General features: G+C 44.0%; 1 protein-coding gene across 1 annotated transcript; it reads left to right on the plus strand.

Moving 5' to 3' along the window:
* Window positions 1–10,468: 10,468 nt before the first annotated feature.
* On the plus strand, window positions 10,469–24,603 carry LOC121534835 (complement C1q tumor necrosis factor-related protein 4-like). The gene is made up of 2 exons (XM_041841386.2): window positions 10,469–10,651; window positions 22,334–24,603. The coding sequence occupies exon 2, from the start codon at window positions 22,339–22,341 to the stop codon at window positions 23,446–23,448; it is 1,110 nt and encodes a 369-aa protein (XP_041697320.2). The 5' UTR covers window positions 10,469–10,651; window positions 22,334–22,338; the 3' UTR covers window positions 23,449–24,603.
* Window positions 24,604–25,496: the final 893 nt, after the last annotated feature.

The raw sequence follows: 25,496 nt of genomic DNA on the forward strand, positions 1-25,496 counted from the left end.
GGTAGCCTCCCACAAGCTTCCCACAATAAGTTGGGTGAATTTTGTCCCATTCCTCCTGACAGAGCTGGTGTAACTGAGTCAGGTTTGTAGGCCTTCTTGCTCGCACATGCTTTTTCAGTTCTGCCCACAAATATTCTATAGGATTGAGGTCAGGGCTTTGTGATGGCCACTCCAATACCTTGACTTTGTTGTCCTTAAGCCATTTTGCCGCAACTTTGGAAGAATGCTTGGGGTCATTGTCCATTTGGAAGACCCATTCGAGACCAAGCTTTAACTTCCTAACTGATGTCTTGAGATGTTGCTTCAATATATCCACATAATTTTCCTTCCTCATGATGCCATCTATTTTGTGAAGTGCACCAGTCCCTCCTGCAGCAAAGCACCCCCACAGCATGATGCTGCCACCCCCGTGCTTCACGGTTGGGATGGTGTTCTTCGGCTTGCAAGCACCCTCCTTTTCCTCCAAACATAACGATGGTCATTATGGCCAAACAGTTCTATTTTTGTTTCATCAGACCAGAGGACATTTCTACAAAAAGTATGAGCTTTGTCCCCATGTGCAGTTGCAAACTGTAGTCTGGCTTTTTTATGGCGGTTTTGGAGCAGTGGCTTCTTCCTTGCTGAGCGGCCTTTCAGGTTATGTCGATATAGGACTCGTTTTACTGTGGATATAGATACTTTTGTACCTGTTTCCTCCAGCATCTTCACAAGGTCTTTTGCTGTTGTTCTGGGATTGATTTGCACTTTTCGCACCAAAGTACGTTCATCTCTAGGAGACAGAACGCGTCTCCTTCCTGAGCGGCATGACGGCTGCGTGGTCCCATGGTGTTTATACTTGCGTACTATTGTTTGTACAGATGAACGTGGTACCTTCAGGCGTTTGGAAATTGCTCCCAAGGATGAACCAGACTTGTTGAGGTCTACACATTTTTTTCTGAGGTCTTGGCTGATTTATTTTGATTTTCCCATGATGTCAAGCAAAGAGGCACTGCGTTTGAAGGTAGGCCTTGAAATACATCCACAGGTACACCTCCGATTGACTCAAATGATGTCAATTAGCCTATCAGAAGCTTCTAAAGCCATGACATCATTTTCTGGAATTTTCCAAGCTGTTTAAATTCACAGTCAACTTCTGACCCACTGGAATTGTGATACAGTGAATTATAAGTGAAATAATCTGTCTGTAAACAATTGTTGGAAAAATTACTTGTGTCATGCACAAAGTAGATGTCCTAACCGACTTGCCAAAACTATAGTTTGTAAACAAGAAATGTGTGGAGGAAAGAAATTCCACAAATTAACTTTTAAGAAGGCACACCTGTTAATTGAAATGCATTCCAGGTGACAACCTCATGAAGCTGGTTGAGAGAATGCCAAAAGTGTGCAAAGCTGTCATCAAGGCAAAGGGTGGCTATTTTAAGAATCTCAAATATAAAATATATTTTGATTTGTTTAACTGGTAGTGTATATATACACACACACATATACACAGTACCAGTCAAAGGTTTGGACACGCCTACTCATTCAATGGTTTTTCTTTATTTTTACTATTTTCTACGTTGTAGAATAATAGTGAAGACATCAAAACTATGAAATAACACATATGGAATCAAGTAGTAACCAAAAAAGTGTTAAACAAATCAAAACGTATTTTATATTTGAGATTCTTCAAAGTAGCCACCCTTTGCCTTGATGACAGCTTTGCACACTCTTGGCATATATGAGTGTTTGCACTCAGCATTGATGCTCATTATACGATGTAAAGTGCTGCACCATTCCTTTGCATAATTAATTTATGCTCATTAAGTGGGCATGGTTGCTTTGCAGCCGCAGAATCATTAGCAAAACCACCGCTGTATGACCAACATGAGAGGAGACATGTTTTAATTGCTTTAAAATATTTGGATTCTTCCAGCCATCTGGTCTCAAAGTGTATATAACTTTGTTCAAGTGTAGTCATACTCTGAGGTATCTGATGTGTCAGGTGTATAGGCAATTAGTTATATGAGTGCATGGGAAACTGTGACACAATTTGAGCAAGCCCTTCATATCTCATGCATCTTTGACTCTTGAGAAAGCTCTAGAGGGGGGGGGAAATTGTCATTAAGATGTGAATGGTACAGTATATCTCCAATGGCCATGCCCACCAAAGTGTGTAACCACTGCAGCTTATAGACTAGAGTTGTCAGATCACATTAGCGAGATAGGGCAGAAAAGATCGAGGAGACATGCAAGCCTATTGGAAAGCCACAGGAGAGCTACACGTGAGTCGTGAGGAACCAATAGCATCGGGGAATTGCACACATGGTTGACCTTGAGAAAGGCATGAATTCTTACATATTGTATGACTACTAGCTCTCTACCCTCCCCTTCGCTCCCATTCAGGTCTTCCCTCTTGCCACCCATTTTTTTCTGTTGCAGTTTTAGCAAGATATTCATTATCGCTTGATGGTAATGATATGGCTTTTATTTACACTACCGTTCAAAAGTTTGGGGTCACTTAGAAATGCCCTTGTTTTTGAAAGAAAAGCAATTTTTTTGTCCATTAAAATCACATCAAATTGATCAGAAATACAGTGTAGATATTGTTAATGTTGTAAATGGCTATTGTAGCTGGAAATGGCTGACTTATAATAGAATATCTACATAGGCGTACAGAGGCCCATTATCAGCAACCATCAGTCCTGTGTTCCAATGGCACGTTGTGTTTGCTAATCAAAGTTTATCATTTTAAAAGGCTAATTGATCATTTGAAACCCCTTTTGCAATTATGTTAGCACAGCTGAAAACTGTTGTGCTGATTAAAGAATCAATAAAACTGGCCTTCTTGAGACTAGTTGAGTATCTGGAGCATCAGCAATTGTGGGTTCGATTACAGGCTCAAAATGGCCAGAAACAAATAACTTTCTTCTGAAACGCGTCAGTCTATTCTTGTTCTGAGAAATGAAGGCTATTCCAATGCGAGAAATTGCCAAGAAACTGAAGATCTCGTACAACGCTGTGTACTACTCCCTTCACAGAACAGCGCAAACTGGCTCTAACCAGAATAGAAAGAGGAGTGGGAGGCCCCGGTGCACAACTGAGCAAGAGGACAAAAACATTAGAGTGTCTAGTTTGAGAAACAGACGCCTCACAGGTCTGTCATTAGAGTGTCTAGTTTGAGATCCCCAGAGATTGGAAAGCTGCCGCAATCATCCCCCTCTTCAAAGGGGGTGACACTCTAGATCCAAACTGTTACAGACCTATATCCATCCTGCCCTGCCTTTCGAAAGTTTTTGAAAGCCAAGTTAACAAACAGATCACCGACCATTTCGAATCCCACCGTACCTTCTCCGCTATGCAATCCGGTTTCCGAGCTGGTCATGGGTGCACCTCAACCACGCTCAAGGTCCTAAACGATATTATAACCGCGATCGATAATAGACAGTACTGTGCAGCCGTCTTACATTTACATTTACATTTACGTAATTTAGCAGACGCTCTTATCCAGAGCGACTTACATTTACATTATTCTTTTACATTTTCATACCCCATGGGAATCGAACCCACAACCCTGGCGTTGCAAACGCCATGCTCTACCAACTGAGCTACCTCCCTGCCGGCCATTCCCTCCCCTACCCTGGACGACGCTGGGCCAATTGTGCGCCGCCCCATTGACCTGGCCAAGGCTTTCGACTCTGTCAACCACCACATTCTTATTGGCAGACTAAATAGCCTTGGTTTCTCAAATGACTGCCTCGCCTGGTTCACCAACTACTTCTCAGATAGAGTTCAATGAGTTCAGGGCCTGTTGTCTGTATGGGGGTGCCACAGGGTTCAATTCTTGGGCCGACTCTTTTCTCCGTGTATATCAATGATGTCGCTCTTGCTGCTGGTGACTCTCAGATCCACCTCTACGCAGACGACACCATTTTGTATACATCTGGCCCTTCATTGGACACTGTGTTAACAAACCTCCAAACGAGCTTCAATGCCATACAACACTCCTTCAGTAGCCTCCAACTGCACTTAAACACTAGTAAAACTAAATGCATGCTCTTCAATCGAACGCTGCTGGCACCAGCCCACCCGACTAGAATCACTACTCTCGACGGGTCTGACCTAGAGTATGTGGACAACTACAAATGCCTAGGTGTCTGGTTAGACTGTAAACTCTCCTTCCAGACTCACATTAAGCATCTCCAATCCAAAGTTAAATCTAGAATCGGCTTCCTATTTCGCAACAAAGCCTCCTTCACTCATGCTGCCAAACATGCCCTCGTAAAACTGACTATCCTACCGATCCTTGACTTCGGCGATGTCATTTACAAAATAGCCTCCAACACTCTACTCAGCAAATTGGATGTAGTCTATCACAGTGCCATCCGTTTTGTCACCAAAGCCCCATATACTACCCACCACTGTGACCTGTACGCTCTTGTTGGCTGGTCCTCACTACATATTCGTCGCCAAACCCACTGGCTCCAGGCCATCTATAAATCACTGCTAGGCAAATCCCCGCCTTATCTTAGCTCAATGGTCACCATAGCAACACCCACCCGTAGTATGCGCTCCAGCAGGTATATCTCACTGGTCATCCCCAAAGCCAACACCACCTTTAGCCGCCATTCCTTCCAGTTCTCTGCTGCCAATGACTGGAACGAATTGCACAAATCTCTGAAGCTGGAGACTCTTATCTCCCTCACTAACTATAAGCATCAGTTGTCAGAGCACCTTACCGATCACTGCACCTGTACACAGCCCATCTGAAATTAGCCCACTCAACTACCTCATCCCCATATTGTTATTTATTTTGCTCATTTGCACCCCAGTATCTCTATTTGCACATCATCTCTTGCACATATATCATTCCAGTGTTAATACTAATTGTAATTATTTTGCACTATGGCCTATTTATTGCCTTACCTCCATGACTTGCTACATTTGAACACACTGTATATATATTTTCTGTTCTATTTTTGACTTTATGTTTTGTTTTACCCCATATGTAACTCTGTGTTGTTGTTTTTATCGCACTGCTTTGCTTTATCTTGGCCAGGTCGCAGTTGTAAATGAGAACTTGTTCTCAACTGGCTTACCTGGTTAAATAAAGGTGAAATAAAAATAAATAAATAAATGAAACAGGTCCTCAACTGGCTGCTTCATTAAATAGTACCCGCAAAACACCAGTCTCAACGTCAACAGTGAAGAGGCGACTCCGGGATGCTGACCTTCTAGGCAGAGTTGCAAAGAAAAAGCCATATCTCAGACTGGCCAATAAAAATTAAAGATTAAGATGGGCAAAAGAACACAGACACTGGACAGAGGAAGATTGGAAAAAAGTGTTATGGACAGACGAATCGAAGTTTGAGGTGTTCGGATCACAAAGAAGAACATTTGTGAGATGCAGACCAAATGAAAAGATGCTGGAGGAGTGCTTGATGCCATCTGTCAAGCATAGTGGAGGCAATGTGATGGTGTGGGGGTGCTTTGGTGGTGGTAAAGTGGGAGATTTGTACAGGGTAAAAGGGATCTTGAAGAAGGAAGGCTATCACTCCATTTTGCAACGCCATGCCATACCCTGTGGACGGCACTTGATTGGAGCCAATTTCCTCCTACAACAGGACAATGACCCAAAGCACAGCTCCAAACTATGCAATAACTATTTAGGGAAAAAGCAGTCAGCTGGTATTCTGTCTATAATGGAGTGGCCAGCACAGTCACCGGATCTCAACCCTATTGAGCTGTTGTGGGAGCAGCTTGACCGTATGGTATGTAAGAAGTGCCCATCAAGCCAATCCAACTTGTGGGAGATGCTTCAGGAAGCATGGGGTGACATCTCTTCAGATTACCTCAACAAATTGACAACTAGAATGGCAAAGGTCTGCAAGGCTGTAATTGCTGCAAAAGGAGGATTCTTTGACGAAAGCAAAGTTTGAAGGACATAATTATTATTTCAATTATAAATCATTATTTTTAACCTTGTCAATGACTACATGTCCTATTCATTTTGCTATATTTCCTATTCAAACTCATTTCATGTATGTTTTCATGGAAAACAAGGACATTTCTAAGAGATCCGCTTTAATATTGCAGATAGATTGTAACTTCCATCAATGTAATTGTCTGCATCACTTCCAATCCCCCATATGTTTTTTCCCCCGCAAATATATATACAGTATATATATATATATATATATATATATATATATATATATATATATATATATATACATACATATATATATACATATCCTTTTATCAAATGTATTTTCCTTTATTACTTTCCAACCCCACCACCCCTCCACTAATTGGAGTAAACTAGTGAACAACAACGCTTAGGCCTCTACTTCCAGCTTATACTTACTATATACATTTTATGGACACAGTCAATTTTACAATAATTCTATTTTGTTTGTTTTTACTCCTGAATTTGTCTATCCTCAACCTCTCCAATCATTTTCATGATGTCCATCCGGTTTGCCTCTACATGCCATATCCCCCAAACTGTGCTCTTTTTCACAAAAGTTATCAACCTATATACTTATTATGGACACAGTATGTTTTACATAAGTTAGTTTGTTGTTATTAGTTGTTATTAGTCTCAACCTTCAGCTCCATTCAACCCCACCCATCTATCTCTTAACACCATCCATATTGGATTTGGATTTAATAATGATATGGCCTTTCTTGTCCAAATACTTACCCCTTAGACTGACATCATTCGTAGTGTGTAATTATCTAGGCAATTATCTGATGTGGTAGTTTTCACAGCGACAGCCTTCTATCTTAATTGTAACAGTATCCAAGACTTTGTATCCTTTGAATGGTTCTATCTATGACAATATTTCCATTGATATCCCTTTAAGAAGCAGATGACCCCATCAATTTCAAACGATTCCCCATGTGTAAAGGGATAGATTGAGCAATGAATAAATTGCTTCCTATCTTTTCCTGCATTCAATTGTAAATATGTGGATGCTACATTTGTGAATAACATACAGACTATTTGTCATCTCTGCAAGGGACCTCTTTCCTACCACTGTGAGCCGTGTCACAATGTCCCCTCATCCAGAACCAGAAAAAAAATTTGACAACTCAGAGGGAACTAACCTCAATACTCCCTATACATGATGTGATGGGGGAGAGAGGACATTATGGAAACAAATTGAATCAGCATGCCTCCAGACAGGTAATCCAATTTTAAATGGCATTGTCAGTTGTGAGGATTACATTGGCGGGATAATGTTCCAAAGACCTGGATTTACGACCATGATGTGAATGTCTTATAAAATAACTAAATCCACGTCTAATCAGTCAATCATCATTATATTTTACTTTATATCTCAAAGAAAAACACATTCCCCATCTGATTTCTATTTGAAACCTTGTGACATGCCTGCATGCCTGCCTGTTTGTAAAAAGGCACCTCACTTCACCTGCACAGCTTACAACCAATAGACCGTCTCCCCACTACTGAGAAGTCAAACTGAGAGACTTTGAAAGGAGCAGATTTATAGAGGCATGATAATTGCCGCTTCATCTGCCAAACTGTCAGATGTTATGGGAACAGGGATTCATAACTTCCCTCTCTGTGCCAGAATATTAAAGCAGAAAGCAGTTTGTAAAAAAAGAGCGGAAAGAAATAGGGAATAAATTAACCAATTGAGTCAAAGCAAATCTCCTCCAATAACTGATTCATCATGTGCTGTTGTCATTCCTGGGAATAGAATAGAGTAAAGTGGAGAAAATCAGACTCCTTTGTCACAACACCCTTTTCTCCCATGTAGGGCAAGGCTATAAGTCACAGCCAAGCTGAAGTGAGGCATAGATTGATGATGGCTGTGCTTTTGAGGTTAGACAGTGGACTGCTTACACCTGCAAGGGCATCTTGTTAATACCACCAAGCCTGTACAGTCTGGTCCCCTGTCTGTTCCCCTGTCTGTTCTTCTCCATTGAGAAAGAACTGTGTGTCTGTCAGTCCAGTAGGTTTGAGTGTTATAGTAGGTGTCCTCCCTTTGTCGATATATTCATCCTTAAGAATTCAGTGTACATTCCTTGCTGTAATATATCCTAATTACATTGATACAGATCATGCTCAATTAGATGACATGGATCAGATGATGTAATATTCATAGCAGGTGGAATAATTATACCTGGAACGTTAGCTTACTTTGGGCTGACACATCTGAGATAGGGATGGGATAGGACAGGCGTGTGAAATCCCTTTGGTTTTGGGTGAAAGCACTTCTGTATGTAACAAGATTATAAACTGGAGTCAGGAAATGATAGTTCAGGATGTGAAGCTTGAAGGCCACAATTTGTCAGGTGAGAATGAAATAAATCAGAATCATAAGACTAGAATGACATGGACATGGTTGTGGATGCTCTTTCCAGGGACGACATGCACCTCGGTTGAATATTCCCATTGTGTGCGGATTCCAACACTACACTCATGACCAATGTTATTTCTGTATTCCGTCATTGCCTCTTGCTGTGGCTAATCTCTCTTCATTTCAAAATGATCATCTCTAATCTCAGTAAGATCCATTGCCAATAACAAATTGTGTACCAATTGTATGGCCTGATTTAAGTAGAAGATCTGCATGGTGCTATTTTTAGTTCCTCAGCCTGTTCTACAAAAACAGCTAATGAGGGAAGTAGGCCAGCCCAACTTTCAAACAGTCTGGTCTTAGATACAGTACACATTTATGAGAGGTATGAACAATAGGCAAAAAGCACTGGCTTCTGACTGTGTACTGTGACTGCATTCTTATTATAAATCAAGAATACAGCAACTATTCAGGACAGTATTGAGGTCCTTAGCACAGCATTGAGTAAAAAGTGCCAATGTCACAGCAACCGTTTGCAGATCGCTATCCTGAATTATTAACCAGGGGGAAAATTGTGATTGCTTTAATGGAAATCGCTTGTTACATCACTGTCATATGGGAATATTCAATTCTCTTCTGCTGTTCAAACCAGAGTCCCTCCTTTCCTCATCCACACGCCACCAGCAGATACCTCCCATCGATGGGGATCCTAATAAAATACCAAAATACCAAATAGATCCCTCTGCATTACATTTGTATGCTTGGCATCCTTGAATAAGAGTGTGCTCAACAATGGGCCCTGATTTGAAACCAGAAGAGTAATATTAAAGCAATAAACTTGTCGGTTTTTCCTCATAAACATCCCTCCATAGCCATGCTGTCATAGCCATGCTGTCATAGCCATACTGTCATAGCCATGTGTGACATGTTACAGCAATGAGAAAAAGGAGGATGGCAAAAGCTAGGAAAGTAAAGGCTCAGAAGTCACTTTACATTGTAATAACCATATTTTGGTCTCCGACTTTACTGTCAACGTTGCCCTGAACTACCATTGTCAATGTCATTTCCCATTCATAATAATAATAACCATGTTTTTTTTTTGCGATTACTTATCTCTTTAGCATTTTATGATATTTCAATGAGATTCTGTTTTAAACCTGAACACATACCAATACATGTTCAGTAAATAAAAAAATCTATGTACACTAGAGACCATTAAAACACCATCAAATGTCAACCTGAACCTCTACTTGCCATTCATTACCAGGCACGCAGCATTTACATCAACTCTGGTCTTATTGATTACCCAGGAGAGTGGAGGAAGAATGGAGGGCCACTGGTCACAAAAAGTGAGAGAACGAAAACTTTGGTGGCATGATCTCTCCCCTGTTTGTTCTGAGCCAAAATGGGTCATTTGCTGCAAACATGAACAGAATGGAGGTCCACATGGTGCTGAATTAGCAGCACCTGCTGTAGGAAGAGAGTGTGTCTGCCAAATACTGGGAAATTTACACATTGAAGGATTGCTAATTTAAATATGTGCAGGAGGAACAGAATGTGACATTTGAATAAGATTATTAAATAAGTATTGTTAGATGAATTTCAATTTGAGGGCATTACATCCTATCCTTCTTCCACCCTCTTCCCCACTGAGAATGAGGATAATGACTATTAGAATGTGGATGAGTGTGAAATTGGCAACATTGTTGCCATATAACAAAGCCCTACAGTGATTAAACCCTGACAGGCTCTCTCCTCCCCTTTCATTTGAGCACACACGCACGGGTGCGCGCACGCACACACACACACACACACACACTCACACTCACACACACACACACACACAGACACACACACACACACACACACACACACACACACACACACACACACACACACAGACAGACACACACAAAGACACACACACACCACACAACATTATGCACACATGCAAACAAACATATTCACAAACATCCAATTAGAAAATATAGACACATTCTGTAAACACATTATCTGTTTGAGATACATGAAAGATCATGCCGAGACATCACATCAGAAATCCCCCCACCTTTTCCAATCCCCCCTTGTGTCACCCCGCTGCAGAACCTTAGTAGAGGAGCGCTCTGCACTTCCAGAGTCTCCCTGATCAGATGAGGAGCCCCTTTATCACTCTCATATCCTCCAGTGTGTGTGTATATGTGTGTGTGCTGCTCACACAGACTCCCAGACAGCAGCAGCAGGTTGATACACATAAAGACTGTGAACGCTTCCTGGTGCAGAGCCCTTTTAGAGAACTTTGAGCATTCCTCTCCGACAGCACAGTCTCCTCCTACACAGAGGTAAGGACACCTTGAATGAAGGGTTACTGCAGTATAGAGGGGGTTACTGCAGTACAGAGTGGGTTACTTTTTGTCTCTTGCATGGAGTAGATGCTGTGCATTTTACAGTCTTGTCGCGACCAAGCAACATGCATTATTTGTCTGCACTGATCTACAGCAACATCAAAACGGACGGGGTGCCAAACACTGCTGAGTATATAGGAATGTATCATTTCATCTATCATGTACCACTCTTTATCTCAGGGATTTGAGAGGATTGCTGTAAGCTTGAGATTGTGGTTTATTAGTTGACTCCGGCTACAATGCTCTCTGCCTTTGTACATTTCCTGTTGTATTCTCAATTTCTCTTCTTTTGTTCATATTTGAGTGCTTCCAATACATAGACCAGAAGATGGTAATAAGATCTTGCAGGAGGATGCGTGGGCATGGTATATAGAATATTAATCTACAGTACATGGAGAACGCTAACAAAGAAAGAGCACCTCCATCATCTCCCACCCAATCCCAGGTTCAGGTTGAGCTGTCAACAGCAGTGGGAGGTATAGAGAAGAAAGGAGATGATAAAACACTGAGGGGGCTTTAATCTTAACCAATTCCAATTGGTACATAAAAGCAGAAAGAAACATACAAACGTAAACTCAGTCAGGCAGGTGGCCTAGTTAGAGGGAGTTGATGTTTTCATTTTCTTCTTCAAAATGTGAGTAGGAGGATTACAGGCTCAGTCATACACACATTCAGCAGAGTTGTCACTATAGTTAAGTATCTAGATCTCTGGTTTTAACCACAAAAGTTTACAATACAAAACAAGACTGCTAAACGTCAAAGTGTTTGATATTTCACACAGAGGGAATATCAATGTCATTACGGTATTTTATTTTTTGTTGCTAATATTAAATCGTCTTAATTTAAAAACGTCCCAGTGCAACTAATCTCGCCCTACTGTAGAGGTATATGATACTGTAGGATAGAGAGATCTGGAAGGATAATTGTGATTTACTGCATTGATTGATAGGAACTAGGAACATAAGCATTTCGCTGCACCCGCAAAACTTTGTACGCAACCAATGAAATTTGATTAGACGATAGCGCTGATGGGAGTATCATGTATAACGAGTACCCATGCCATGTTCATCAAGTAAAGGGAGAAGTGGGCCTGACAGTTTCATACATTGTCCCATGGGCAGTGGTTGTTGTGAAGAGGTCCCTGCAGTCCCCAAACAGTGGCTGTGTTTGATACTGCAAATCTTGAGACCCATTTGAAGCCAGTCCATCTATGGACCCATTTGGGGAGCTGTCAAGCCAACCGCTCAGTGAGCCTCTCTTATCTTCACACAATCAATATGTGAGATTCTCGCCAGGCGACTTGCTCCTGTTGGTAGGGTGTAGATCGAACACAAACCGTGCTTCGCTGTTAATGTACTGTGTCTATGTGCTCCTGGGTCATTACTGCTGTCACATTATAAATGATGGGAAGGTGCATCAAGGGCCAGTCCATGGAAAGCTTTTCCTCTCCGTTATTTAATCATGGTGGTATGCGTGAAACGTCAAATAGTACAAAATAGTTTCACAGACACAGATTCATTCTCAAGCCTGACGTTTTAAAAAGCTCTTTGCTCTCATTTCCCCCTGTTGCTGGTTCTCTCTCTCCTACCCCTTTTCCCTCGTTTGAGCCAATGATCCCAGATGGTGACAGATCCCTGCCTCGTGTTAAGGCTCCACTTGAGCAGTGAGATGACATCTGGCGAGGATGTGACTAATAAGAGGGACAGAAGCGGCAGGGACCCTTCATATCATCTCAGATACCAAGGTCCTCTGACTGAAGTCTGCACTTTGATATGCATCCACACTCAGGGGCAGATGTAAAAAAAATTTACTTAACCATGGGTCTGTTGCCTGTGCTGTCGAAGAAAATATCAATCTGATCCCCAATGTCAATGGTGCAAAGATAATAAAAACAGTCCTTACTCAAAGCAGAAGTAGGTGATGCTAAGCAGAAATGTCAATTTTGGAAATGCAGAGAGAAGGGTGGTGAGTTTATTGAGAGGAAAATCTACAGTCAACACTTAACTTTACATGTTATTGTAAATTTAAGCAAAGTATGCACATCTTCCTTTGGTAAATGCGCCAACTAAGCAAATTAACTATTGTTCATAGATCAACGATAGGATGACAAAGGCTATGGTATCAGCCATATGTCTGGTGCCTACATGGTTGTAACTATGGCATAGTGGCGGTACAGGAATAATTACATGAATTACCACAGATAGCTGACAGAGGGATGCTATTATGCTGGAATTAGGATTGAGCAGGTCATGTTCAGAGGCTGATCATATGGTAGGGCCAGTATAAAAAAAAATGTATTCACTAACTGTAAGTCGCTCTGGATAAGAGCGTCTGCTAAATGACTAAAATGTAAATGATGTAAATGTAGAGAGGGGACTATTTCACCACTTTATGCCTATAAGAGAGATTGAGTGGCTCACTTGAGATGTCACGAGTTGCTAAGCCAGAACCCAGAAGCAGACCAGGACAAGGTAAGTTGAAACGAAGGTGAGTGTTTATTTACAAATTCAAGAGTGATGCTGAATAATCCAGGGAACAGAGCGGGCGGCGTTGATTAGTTGTTGGGGGTGCAGTGGTTGATCCCATCCTGGGTCGGCAGCCGCCGACCACCAGGCAGAGGTTGGATGAAGGTTCCGGACGGGTGACTGCAGATGGAACAAAACGGGGGTAAGTAAGCAACAAACCAACAAGGTGCAAAAACAACAAAACTAACGCTAGGCTCTAAGACTGATACTCTGGTAAACCTACTGTTCATGGCTAACGATCCGGCAGGGAATGGATGTTAGGCCAGAGCCTAAGAAGGGTGATGATCAGGACCAGGTGTGCAGATTGCTGATGGGATGCAGGTGCGGAAATCAAGAGAGCTCCCCGGAGCGTTCCCGAACCCTCGGGAAACTGGAGATCACGAACAGAAAAACTAGTCACCAGACAGGACCCGACTCAGACTGCCGGGATCGTTACAGTACCCCCCTCCGACGAACGCCACCGGGCGGACTCCCGGAGCGCCAGGATGGAGGCGGTAGAAGTCACTGATGAGGTCAGCATCTAGGACCTGTCGCCGCGGAATCCAACTCCTCTCTTCAGGACCATACCCCCTCCCAGTCCACGAGATACTGGAAACCCCGGCCCCGCCGTCTGGAATCCATGATGCGACGCACCGTGTAGGCAGGACCACCTCCGATCATCCGAGGAGGAGGAGGAGGAGGCGGAGGAGGCAACAGAGGACTGAGGAAAACAGGCTTGAGGCAGGAGACATGAAAGGTGGGATGGACTCTGAGCGTCCTCGGGAGTTTGAGTCGAACTGCCACCGGATTGATCACCTTCTCCACCACAAACGGACCAATGAACTTCGGTAACAACTTCCTAGACTCAGTCCGTAACGGAAGATCCCGTGTGGCCAACCAGACCCTATCTCCGATGGAATAGGTGGGAGCGGGGATCCGGCGACGATTCGCCTGGAGCTGATACCGGTCCGAAACTCTAAGGAGTGCCTTTCTGGCCCGATGCCAGGTCCGGTGGCAACGACGAATATGGGCCTGAACAGAAGGCACTGAGAGCTCCTTCTCCTGAGAAGGGAACAGGGGAGGTTGGTAGCCATACAGGCACTGGAAGGGAGACATCCCAGTGGCAGATGTAGGGAGAGTATTGTGGGCATACTCAACCCAAGGCAACTGAGAGACCCAGGAGGTGGGGTTGGAAGAGACCAGGCAGCGTAGCGTGGATTCCATCTTCTGGTTGGCTCTCTCCGCCTGACCATTGGATTGGGGGTGAAAACCAGATGTGAGACTGACTGTAGCTCCAATGGCCAAACAGAAGGACTTCCAGACAGCAGAGGTAAACTGAGGGCCACGGTCGGAAACGATATCACTGGGCAACCCGTGGACCCTGAAAACCTCCCTAACCAGGATCTCGGACGTCTCCGAGGCAGAGGGAAGCTTGGCAATTGGCACAAAGTGGGCGAACTTGCTGAATCTGTCCACGATAGTCAGAACGACCGTGTTCCCCTCAGAAGCGGGCAACCCAGTGACGAAGTCCAGGGCCAGATGCGACCATGGTCGCCGGGGAATAGGAAGGGGGTGAAGTAGTCCAGAGCTGGGCCGATTGGTACTCTTATTCTGCGCACACACTGGACAGGCAGCAACAAAACCCCGAGTATCCTCGGCCATGGCAGGCCACCAAAAACGTCTGCGAAGAAACGCCATTGTCCGAGCCACGCCAGGGTGACAAGCCATCTTGCTGGCGTGGGACCATTTGAGGACAGCAGGACGAACCGACTCAGGCACAAACAACCGACCGGGTGGACCGTTACCGGGACCGGGCTGAGTCCGAAGGGCCGCCAGCACCTCCTCCTCAATCTTCCACATAACTGCTCCCACGACGCAGTTCCGGGGGAGAATTGTCTCGGTCTTGGACCCACTCTCCTCCGTCTTGGAGAACATCCGGGACAAGGCGTCCGCCTTGCCGTTCTTAGATCCAGGTCGGAACGTCAGGGAAAACTTGAATCGTCCGAAAAACAACGCCCACCTGGCCTGACGGGAGTTGAGACGTTTAGCCGATTGCACGTAAGCAAGATTCTTGTGGTCAGTCCAGACCATAAACGGTTGCTCCGCCCCCTTCAACCAGTGGCGCCACTCCTCCAAGGCAAGTTTCACCGCGAGAAGCTCCCGGTTACCCACATCGTAATTCCTCTCCGCAGGCGAAAGGCGACGAGAGTAGTAGGCGCAGGGATGGAGTTTACTGTCCGTGGAGCATCGCTGCGACAGGATGGCGCCAACTCCCACATCAGACGCGTCCACTTCAACGACGAACTGACGGGCCGTGTCCGGTTGAGAGAGAATCGGTGCGTTGGTGAATCGCCTCTTCAAATCCAGAAACGCTCGATCCGCCTCCGGATTCCACTTGAAGGTCCTGATACTGGACGTCAAGGCAGTTAACGGAGCGGCCACACGGCTGTAATCCCGGATGAATCTGCGGTAGAAATTCGCAAAACCCAAAAAATCTCTGGAGCTGCAATCTCGTACCGGGCTGGGCCCATTCCAGAACCGCTCTAACCTTCTCCTGGTCCATCCTAATCTCTCCCCTGGAGATGATGTACCCGAGAAAGGATGTCGTGTGGGCGTGAAACTCGCACTTCTCGGCCTTCACGAACAGGCGATTCTCCAACAATCGCTGCAGAACCTGCCGGACATGCTGGACGTGGTCGGAAGGTTCCTTCGAGAAGATCAGAATGTCATCCAGGTAAACAAACACAAAGAGACCGATCATATCTCTCAGGACGTCGTTCACCATACTCTGGAATACCGCTGGAGCATTGGTCAGTCCAAACGGCATCACCTGATACTCAAGTGACCCATCGGTGTATTGAAACCCGTCAACCACTCGTCCCCCTCTCTGATCCGGACCATGTGATACGCATTGCGTAGGTCTAGCTTGGTGAACACCGTAGCACCCTGTAAGGAGTCGAAGGCAGAACTCATCAAGGGCAGGGGATACTTGTTCTTGACCGTGATGTCATTCAACCCCCGATAATCAATACACGGTCGAAGAGAGCCATCCTTCTTACCCACAAAGAAGAATCCTGCCCCCAGGGGTGATGACGAGGGACGAACGAGACCAGCAGCTAGGGACTCCTTGATGTAGGTCTCCAAAGCCTCACGTTCAGGTCGGGAGATACTGTATAACCTTCCCTTGGGGTAGACAGCTCCAGGGAACAGGTTGATGGCACAATCATATGGTCGGTGGGGAGGGGAGTGACAGAGCCTTCTGCTTACTGAACACTTCCCCCAAATCGTGATATGTCTCGGGAACCAGGGACAAATCTGAGGGTTTAGCCTCAATCACCTGACTGGGAACCGAATGGGGGCAGGCAGTCTTGAGACAGTTAGCATGACAATCAAGGCTCCAACTCGTTACCTTGCCCGTCACCCAATCGAACGTGGGATTGTGTTCCTTCAGCCAGGGGTATCCAAGGACCAGAGGAACATGGGAAGACGGCAGAATGAAGAATGAAATCATCTCAGAATGATTCCCCGACAACCGCATCTTAACCGGTTCAGTCCTCATCGTGATACGTGCCAGACTACTGCCGTCCAGAGTGGTAGCTTCAATGGCTTCCGGCAATTGCTCCTTGGAAAGCCCCAGCTGTTCCACCAACTCGGCATCTAGAAAGCTTCCATCGGCACCTGAATCGATAAAAGCGTTAATCGCTAAGCTCTGATTCCTGTTCATAAGGGTAGCCGGGAAACGGGGTCTGACAGAGGTATTGAGAGGTCGAAACTGGCTCGCTAAAAGTCCTCCCAACTTTAGCGAGCCGCGCAGTTTGACGACCCGACTGGAACCTGAGAAGCTGATCGGTTGGGACGGAACCCATTGCTTCTCCCTCCTTCGCTCTCGGACTCGATTATCCACCCGAATAGACAAGGCTACCAAGCTGTCCAGGTCACTAGGCTCCGGATAGGAGATCAACTCATCCTTGAGCTGCTCCGACAGACCCTGGTAAAAGGCCGCTTGCAGAGCCTCCTCATTCCACCCACTCTCCACAGCCAACGTCTTGAACTCGATCACGAAGTCGGCCACGCTGCGAGTTCCTTGGCGAAGCGAAAACAGGCGCCTAGCTGCGTCCCTCCCTCGGACGGAATGGTCGAAGAGCTTCCTCATCTCGGCCGTGAACCCCTGGTATGAAGCCATGCAGGGATCCTGTCGTTCCCAAACGGCTGAAGCCCACTCCAGCGCTCGACCACGCAGCAACTCAATCACAAAGGCTATCCTAGCCTTGTCTGTGGCATAAGAGTAGGGCTGTAGATCGAACACTAATCCACACTGCATAAGGAAGGAACGGCATCTTCCCAGCTCCCCTCATATTTATCCGGCGTCGGAACCTTGGGCTCACGGAAGGACACAGCTTCAGAAGCGGCAGGCGAGATGGGTGAAACCGGTAGTGGATCCTCCACCGGACACTTGCGTTGGTTCTGGACCTCCGTCAGACCGGTAGAAAGGTTCCGAACTGACAACGCGATCTCCTGTAGTACCGTGCTATGATGGCCCAACATCTTCTCCTGCTGGGTAATGGCATGGCGAACAGAGTCCAGGTCCGCTGGGTTCATTACTGGCCGGATCGTTCTGTCACGAGTTGCTAAGCCAGAACCCAGAAGCAGACCAGGACAAGGTAAGTTGAAACGAAGGTGAGTGTTTATTTACAAATTCAAGAGTGATGCTGAATAATCCAGGGAACAGAGCGGGCGGCGTTGATTAGTTGTTGGGGGTGCAGTGGTTGATCCCATCCTGGGTCGGCAGCCGCCGACCACCAGGCAGAGGTTGGATGAAGGTTCCGGACGGGTGACTGCAGATGGAACAAAACGGGGGTAAGTAAGCAACAAACCAACAAGGTGCAAAAACAACAAAACTAACGCTAGGCTCTAAGACTGATACTCTGGTAAACCTACTGTTCATGGCTAACGATCCGGCAGGGAATGGATGTTAGGCCAGAGCCTAAGAAGGGTGATGATCAGGACCAGGTGTGCAGATTGCTGATGGGATGCAGGTGCGGAAATCAAGAGAGCTCCCCGGAGCGTTCCCGAACCCTCGGGAAACTGGAGATCACGAACAGAAAAACTAGTCACCAGACAGGACCCGACTCAGACTGCCGGGATCGTTACATGAGATTGCCTCTCATTCCCTTTAGGTGTGTGGCAATGATGTTCTTTGAACATGAAAAAAAACATTTCATACAGAAGTCTTATTTCAGTTACTATGAAAATGTAGGCTTTTAACTTGTTTTTTCTCTGTTGATTTTCATGAGTGGGATATACAGTATTATCCTCTGTGTAGTATATCCTGTAAATTGAAATATAAGAAGAAGTATAGAAGAACAATATGAATAAATAAGAGAAGCCAAATAGACCCATGGTGGGTTTGAAAACAGACCAAAACATGAGAACGCAATAAACAAATGTAGATTTTTTTGAAGCAATTTAAACCTTGTGTATCACATAGCATGAACCTAAAATATGCTGTAGCAACATGATGATGTCTGATTAACATAATCCTATATAAACAACACCTGGATTGTGGGTATGCTGGGTTATTGAAAACCTAATTATCAGGGCATAATTTTCAACGCTGTTGATTTTTACCCTTGACAGCAGTGCTATTGCCACGGTTATGTGCTTGCACAAATTAGTTTGTGCTTGATTACATGTTTTTGTGGGTCAATGCCAAATGTTGAGGTTTTAGTAATCCTGTCTCCCTGCCTACAAGATTCAGCAGACAAAGCGTTTTCAATTGTGCTTCTGGTGGGTGGGTTTAACTCAAGGAATTATTGGGAGCTACGGAAATATTTGTTCAGAGCACAATGGATGTTTTGTGTGCAATTCTGCTTGCAAACCTTGGAACTGTAAAGATGACATGCACTGTACTGTATTAAAACACGTACCCACTTTATGGGGACAGAGAAAATGCATCTGATAGCCATGTCTGAAAAGCTGTGGAGACATATGAAACTGTACATGGTAGTGACAAGTGCTTCTTTCATTTTGACCCTAGCAGATGGGGAGGTTGTGTCCCCACCCAGGAACAATGGCCCTCTGTTTGTTTTCATCCACAGAAGGATAGAAAATGGGATAGAGAACGTCATAGGGCCACCACTACATGAACACTTAAAAGTAGTAGCTTCTGCCTCAGAAAGAAAAGCAGTAAACCCATCAAACCACATCTGATCTCAGAAAAATATACTATATGTTGCACATATGACATATCATATTTGTTATATAGTATGTGACATTTTACTTGAGTATACTACGAGAATTCATTCCAGTAATTGATTCATTTCATTGCAAATGTACGATAGGCTAATACTTACGTTTAAGTAATATCCCTTAACTGAGAGTCTACCTATTGCACTTCTCTAAATTAACATTCCACAACCTAGGCCCACTTTTGGATCCATCCACACTCCAGGGATGAGACTATTTGGCCACCATTGGGACTTATTCATTTCTGAGCATTTGTTTGTTATCACCTCCAGCAGATGGCTCAGCGTGGTGGAATGCTTTTCACCAACAACATTAAAGTGAGGAAATGCTGCTCACTCCAACACATTTTGGACTCTCATAGGCCTGGTTATTTCACAGCGTCCCTAAAACTCAAAATATTTCAGAATATTAAATAATTACAAACAAAGCTATCAACATTCCAAATAGAAATGATTATGTATTCTGTTGATATTTGGTTGAATAGAAAAAAATAGAATTGTAAATGCCTCCAATGTAATTGAAGATGTGATGAATATCTACACTGTAAGGGCAAGACTCAGCTCTCAGTCAGCATCAAAGGCTTGCTATTTAGATTTATTCACTAGCGATTGATTCATCTTTGGATGGAAACAGGGATGCTGCGCTCATGGAGCATGTTTCAACATGTCACTCTGCATCAACCATAAAGAAATGAGTAACCTTTTTGCAGCAGGCTGGTCAAATGCAGAATGTAGCAAATCATTGAGGCTGCTGTCACACAATACTAGAACTGTCTTTGACCGTAAGCCTCACAGTCCTTAAAGAGCAGCTGAAGCCCAAAAATATTTCTCTAGTTGAAAACGGCCTATGTTGCATCTATATTAGTCAGTGTAAAAATGTACTACAATGGGTAAATAGCATAATTTTAATCATAAAGTCAGTATCTTCCAAAACTGAGATTTGCAACAGCTGTTACATTCCTAGTTCCATTGGATATTTCAGAGGTGATTTCGATCATGTCCACTTGCCCACTAACACGGGATGGTAATGCCTAGGGAGAATTGTCATGCACGGAGAAACAGCTGCACTGATTGTGCTCTATCCAATTGCACAGCAGAACCTACAGACAGTGAGACAGACCTGCTCACATTATGCAGCGCCTCTGACTGGTTTACATAAGACAACACGTCACCAATGTTATGTTGAAAGAACACAATTGGCTCATAAGCCCTTTATCGAGTGGCCACATGCTGATGTGTTTGATAGTGATCATTGAGTCTGCCACTGTTTTGGGCAAAATGAGAATTGAGACATTGCGCACTTGCATCCCAACAGCTACTTGTCATTATTCCAAAATTCTAAACCCATTTGCAAGCGTCTTGTGTTCTGCCGCGACCTGTTTTATAACATGATTTGCAATTAAATGAAACCCTGTCAGACAGACGCACACTCTGGTAATAGATAGTGAGAAAGTTGTAAAAACAAAACGTCCAAATTAATTATAGATTTCTTGATTTACCTTAGATTAATTCTGAATATTTTGAGGGAGAAATGTTGCGACCGTGACTCAAGAGGGACAAACAACAATAACTGCCAGGGTACGATGTAGCAAACATAACACACCCACATCGAACCACATCCCCAAGATGCAAATCTCGTCTTTATTCATGAACAACAGAAAATCACATGCAGAATCGGTGAGTTCAGCCCCAATTTAATGATAGAGGCAAGGAAGAGAACTATGTGTATTGTGTTCATATCAGCCCAAGTGCTGTTTATAAATAGTAATATCAATCCCATGGGATCTCATTTTTTTCTGTTTAATTCCTTTACTGTTTGAAATTAGAAGACTCCCCATGGAATAACCTACTGTATGTTGGTAAAGTGAACTTAAGACATTGCCTGAAACTCCTTCTGACAGGTCCGCTTCTGTTATGGCTTTACTGATGACCACACAGGCAGGAAGAGAAGATTATGTTTTGCATCAGCAGCGTCCCATTAGACACAAATAGATGTTTTGAACCTCAACAGAAGATAGGGACAAATTTGTACTAGGTAATGACAATGATAGCGAAATCTGCCCACATTGATCCTAAAATCAATAATTACTGCAACATACACAGACATTTGACACATGATAGGACCTAGTAGACCAGACTTTGTTAACCCTCAATTTAAAAAAAAATAACAGTCCGGTTAGTGTGACTTTGTATTTGGGATCAAGCCTTTAAATGGTGGACATAATTATGCACACTGACTATAATAACTTGCACATAGAGAATGTTAAAACATTTACAAAGATGCAATTATAAAAGAAGGTTCAGGACAGCAGCTTAATTCCTTTCAATGATGTTGATTGCTGACGTGTTTCAGAGCAAGCTCCTTTGTCAAAGCACTATCACATTCACAAAGATATTGGGTTCAATATAGTGATGAGACAGGAGAGAATTAAGTTGTGATATAATTGATGTTGAGTAAACGGATGACTTCGAGTGAAGGTGAATGTGTGTTATCTCCAGTTGGTTTGGCACCTCAGACAATAATATTTGCCCTCGGCTGTCCATCTTTTTTGTTCCTTCATTAGCCGAGTAAAATGAAAGCCTATGCTAATTAGGAACGTATTAATGCTGCTTCCGTTTGGGGTAAACATATTTTCAAAGCAAGTGTCTGAGAGAAGATTGAATCCTCAATGGATCCAGGTAGGACTGAATCACTAATAACAATCTCACTTGTTTCTGATTTTACTTCTGAATTGAGCTGGCAAAGCCTTGAGCTATTCGATAGTTGACACACAGTCAATTCAGAGTAGAGTATATCTGTTGTGTATTATATTGAGATTAAGCACCTGACTTTGTTGTGTTATTAACTGGGTCAATCCTTTTCCCAACAGGAAAGATGACGATACCAGCTAGCCGTCTCCTGATTGGCCTGATGTGTCATGTAACCTGCACGTGGGCCTTCGCTCGCCTGCCTGAGGATGCAGAACAGCGGTCTGCCTTCTCAGTGGCACGCACCAGCAGCATGGAGGGTGGACCAAAGATGGTGGTGACCTTTGACAAGGAGTATGTTAACATCGGTGGGGACTTTGATTCAAAGGCAGGCATGTTCCGCTGCCGCATCCCCGGAGCATACTACTTCTCCTTCACAGTGGGGAAGTTCCCCCGTCGTGACCTGTCAGTCATGCTAATGAAGAACAGGAACGAGGTGCAGGCCATTGTGTATGATGAGAATGCAGGAGAGCAGCGTAAGGTGCAGAGCCAAAGCGCCATGCTACAGCTGGACTTTGGTGACACAGTCTGGCTCCGCCTTCACGGTGACCCCCGCTATGCCATCTACAGCAACACTGGTCACTACACCACCTTTAACGGCTACCTAATCTACCCTGACACCTACACCTTCCAAGACCCCAAGCACGAGGACCCAACTCCCATGCATGGAAACGAAGCGACTGCCAATGACCACACCCTAACAGACCAGGATGGGCTGGGAGAAAGGGACAACGTAGAGAAGAGAGAGGAGGTAGAGGATGAAGAGGAGGACCAGAGGTCAGCCTTCTCTGTTGGCCGCACTCAGAGCATCGTAGGGGTGGACCAGGGCTTCCCAGAGCACCGTCCTATCGCCTTTGACACAGACTTTGTCAACATTGGCGCTGACTTTAACGTCACTGAAGGTGTATTCACCTGCCGTATTCCAGGAGCCTACTTCTTCTCCTTCAATGCTGGCAAGCTTCCCCACAAAACACTGTCAGTCAAGCTGATGAAGAACCACCTGGAGGTGCAGGCCATGATCTACGATGACAGTGACGCTGAGAAGGCTCTGCAGAGCCAGAGTCTGATGCTGTCTCTGCGCCATGGTGATATCGTCTGGCTTTATAGCCACCAGCGCGATGGCTTTGGAGCATACAGCAACCATGCCAAGTATATTACCTTCACTGGCTTCCTGGTCTATCCAGAACTCCAAAAACCAGCCACCAATCAGCAGCAACAGCAGAGCCGGAAGCCATAAGGGACAGTGTCAAGAACACATTTGGCTGTGGACCTACTACACTCAATTATTCTATGTCCAACTAATTATTTCAATGGGTTTACTTTGTCAAACTCCAACTTGGAGTTACTACATGCTAGCATTTCTGATATTTTCAGGATATGATATCCCAGTTAATACTTACTTATCTGGATTTTTAACACACCTTTAACAATGTCTTGAAAGGCATGGTCAAATAATGGGGACACTTGTTTTGTGTCAAAATGAGTATTTTTCCTTCATTTTAGAGTGAGTTTCTGCTAAGGCCAGTGTTTGATCACAATGAAATAAAATGACATTTTGAACCAAAAAGCATGACCAACATTCAGAATTAAATTTCCCCTTACCCTGCAGGGCTGTCCATTGGACGAATACAGACACCATACTCACCCTGGTTGTAGCTTGAAGTCTGAGCCCATCCTCACAGAGCACATGCTAGTTTTGGACCTCGGGGCACCAGGCTCATAATTTGATTTCTAACTTAGCAGAGTTTAATTCATTTCCTCAGATGGTGACGGCTGTGGAGAAAAAGGAATTGCCTATATCATCCTTTATGATAATCGTGCCGGTTTAATTCGCACACCCCAAGAGAGAAAAATGCTGTTCAAATTGTGCCAGACTTCAGCAAATTACAGTCTCAGTTTGAGAGGTCATTTAAAATAGCATATAGTCCAATTGTAATGTTAAGCTCCAGCAATTTTGATTATTTTGATTCTCCACATCAGTATTGTGGGCCTATTGGGTTCTGTACACCATCATCTCTGGGTAGTGTTCCTTTTTAGTTTGAATTAGTGTCTTTTCATTTACATTTTAGTCATTTAGCAGACGCTCTTATCCAGAGCGACTTACAGGAGCAATTAGGGTTAAGTGCCTTCCTCAAGGGCACATCGACAGATTTTTCACCTAGTCGGCTCGGGGATTAGAACCAGCGACCTTTCAGTTACTGGCACAACGCTCTTAACCACTAAGCTACCTGCCGCCCCGAAAGGCATAAACACAAAATGTGACACTTACTGAATAATGAGACAGTATTTCAGTTAATGGTAATCTACTATGTGAATAGCAGGTTGACGTTTATTGTCATGAATCTTGCCCTGGATGCAGAACTCAGACATTTCCGCTAGATGGGCCAGCTGCAAAGTCAACATTTAATTTTTTATTTAAGGTTAGGGTTAGGCATTAGGGTTAGCAGTGTAGTTAAGGTTATGTTTAAAATCAGATTTTATGACTTTGTGGTTGTGCCAGCGATTGACCACTGCACAGCTGCCTCCAGAACAAGATTCATGACGAAAAACGCTAACCTGCCTGTGACTGCGGTGAGTCAGGTATATACTCACTCCTGTGGTGCTGCCCTTACACAACCTACTTTTGGAGCTCATCCTTCGTCACACTCGACTCCCTAATGCCCAAGAGTCACTAATTGTGGTAACTTTTGTACTTTGAGGGTGGAATTACTTTTTTGATATAGCGAATTGAAAAATATTTGACACTGATGTATAATTTTTCAATTTGTATGCGAAAATTATAGGTTAGCATTTGCTTTGTAGTTCTAATTTCAATCACTCTGTGCATGGACTGCAATAGGAAATAGTCCTCTTGAGTTGAGTGGACCACATTTGTAGAACAGCTTTAATTATATTTAAATACCACTAGCATGACAACTTGTGAGGGAGTAAGGAAACACCACAAGTATTATTTCTTAGAGCTCAGTGAGATCAATTTCCAGAGAGATAACAAGTATTATGATTTTGGGAATTGAGTCTTAAAGAATATTTTGATTTATAATTTCATGCATGCTGTCATGGAGAATAATCGTCTAACAGATTTGCAGATCTTCTTTGTAATGATACCGTATTTCTATCCATACGTGATTTTTTGTAAATAACTTTGTTGTAAGTGTTATGTTGGTGACCTGTGCTTTATATCTTTGTCCTTATAAAGGAATGATTGTAAACTGCATAGATTTAGCCCTGGGTACATTCAACCAATGTGTTAGTACAGTCTGCTTCTTGTTGGCTCCTTGAGATGTT

The sequence above is a fragment of the Coregonus clupeaformis genome, chromosome 21, assembly GCF_020615455.1.
Source record: "Coregonus clupeaformis isolate EN_2021a chromosome 21, ASM2061545v1, whole genome shotgun sequence".
Lineage (NCBI taxonomy): Eukaryota > Metazoa > Chordata > Actinopteri > Salmoniformes > Salmonidae > Coregonus > Coregonus clupeaformis.

What these genes read in the sequence shown, in the direction of transcription:
- LOC121534835 (XM_041841386.2), top strand. Translation starts at nt 22,339, where the DNA reads ATGACGATACCAGCTAGCCGTCTCCTGATTGGCCTGATGTGTCATGTA.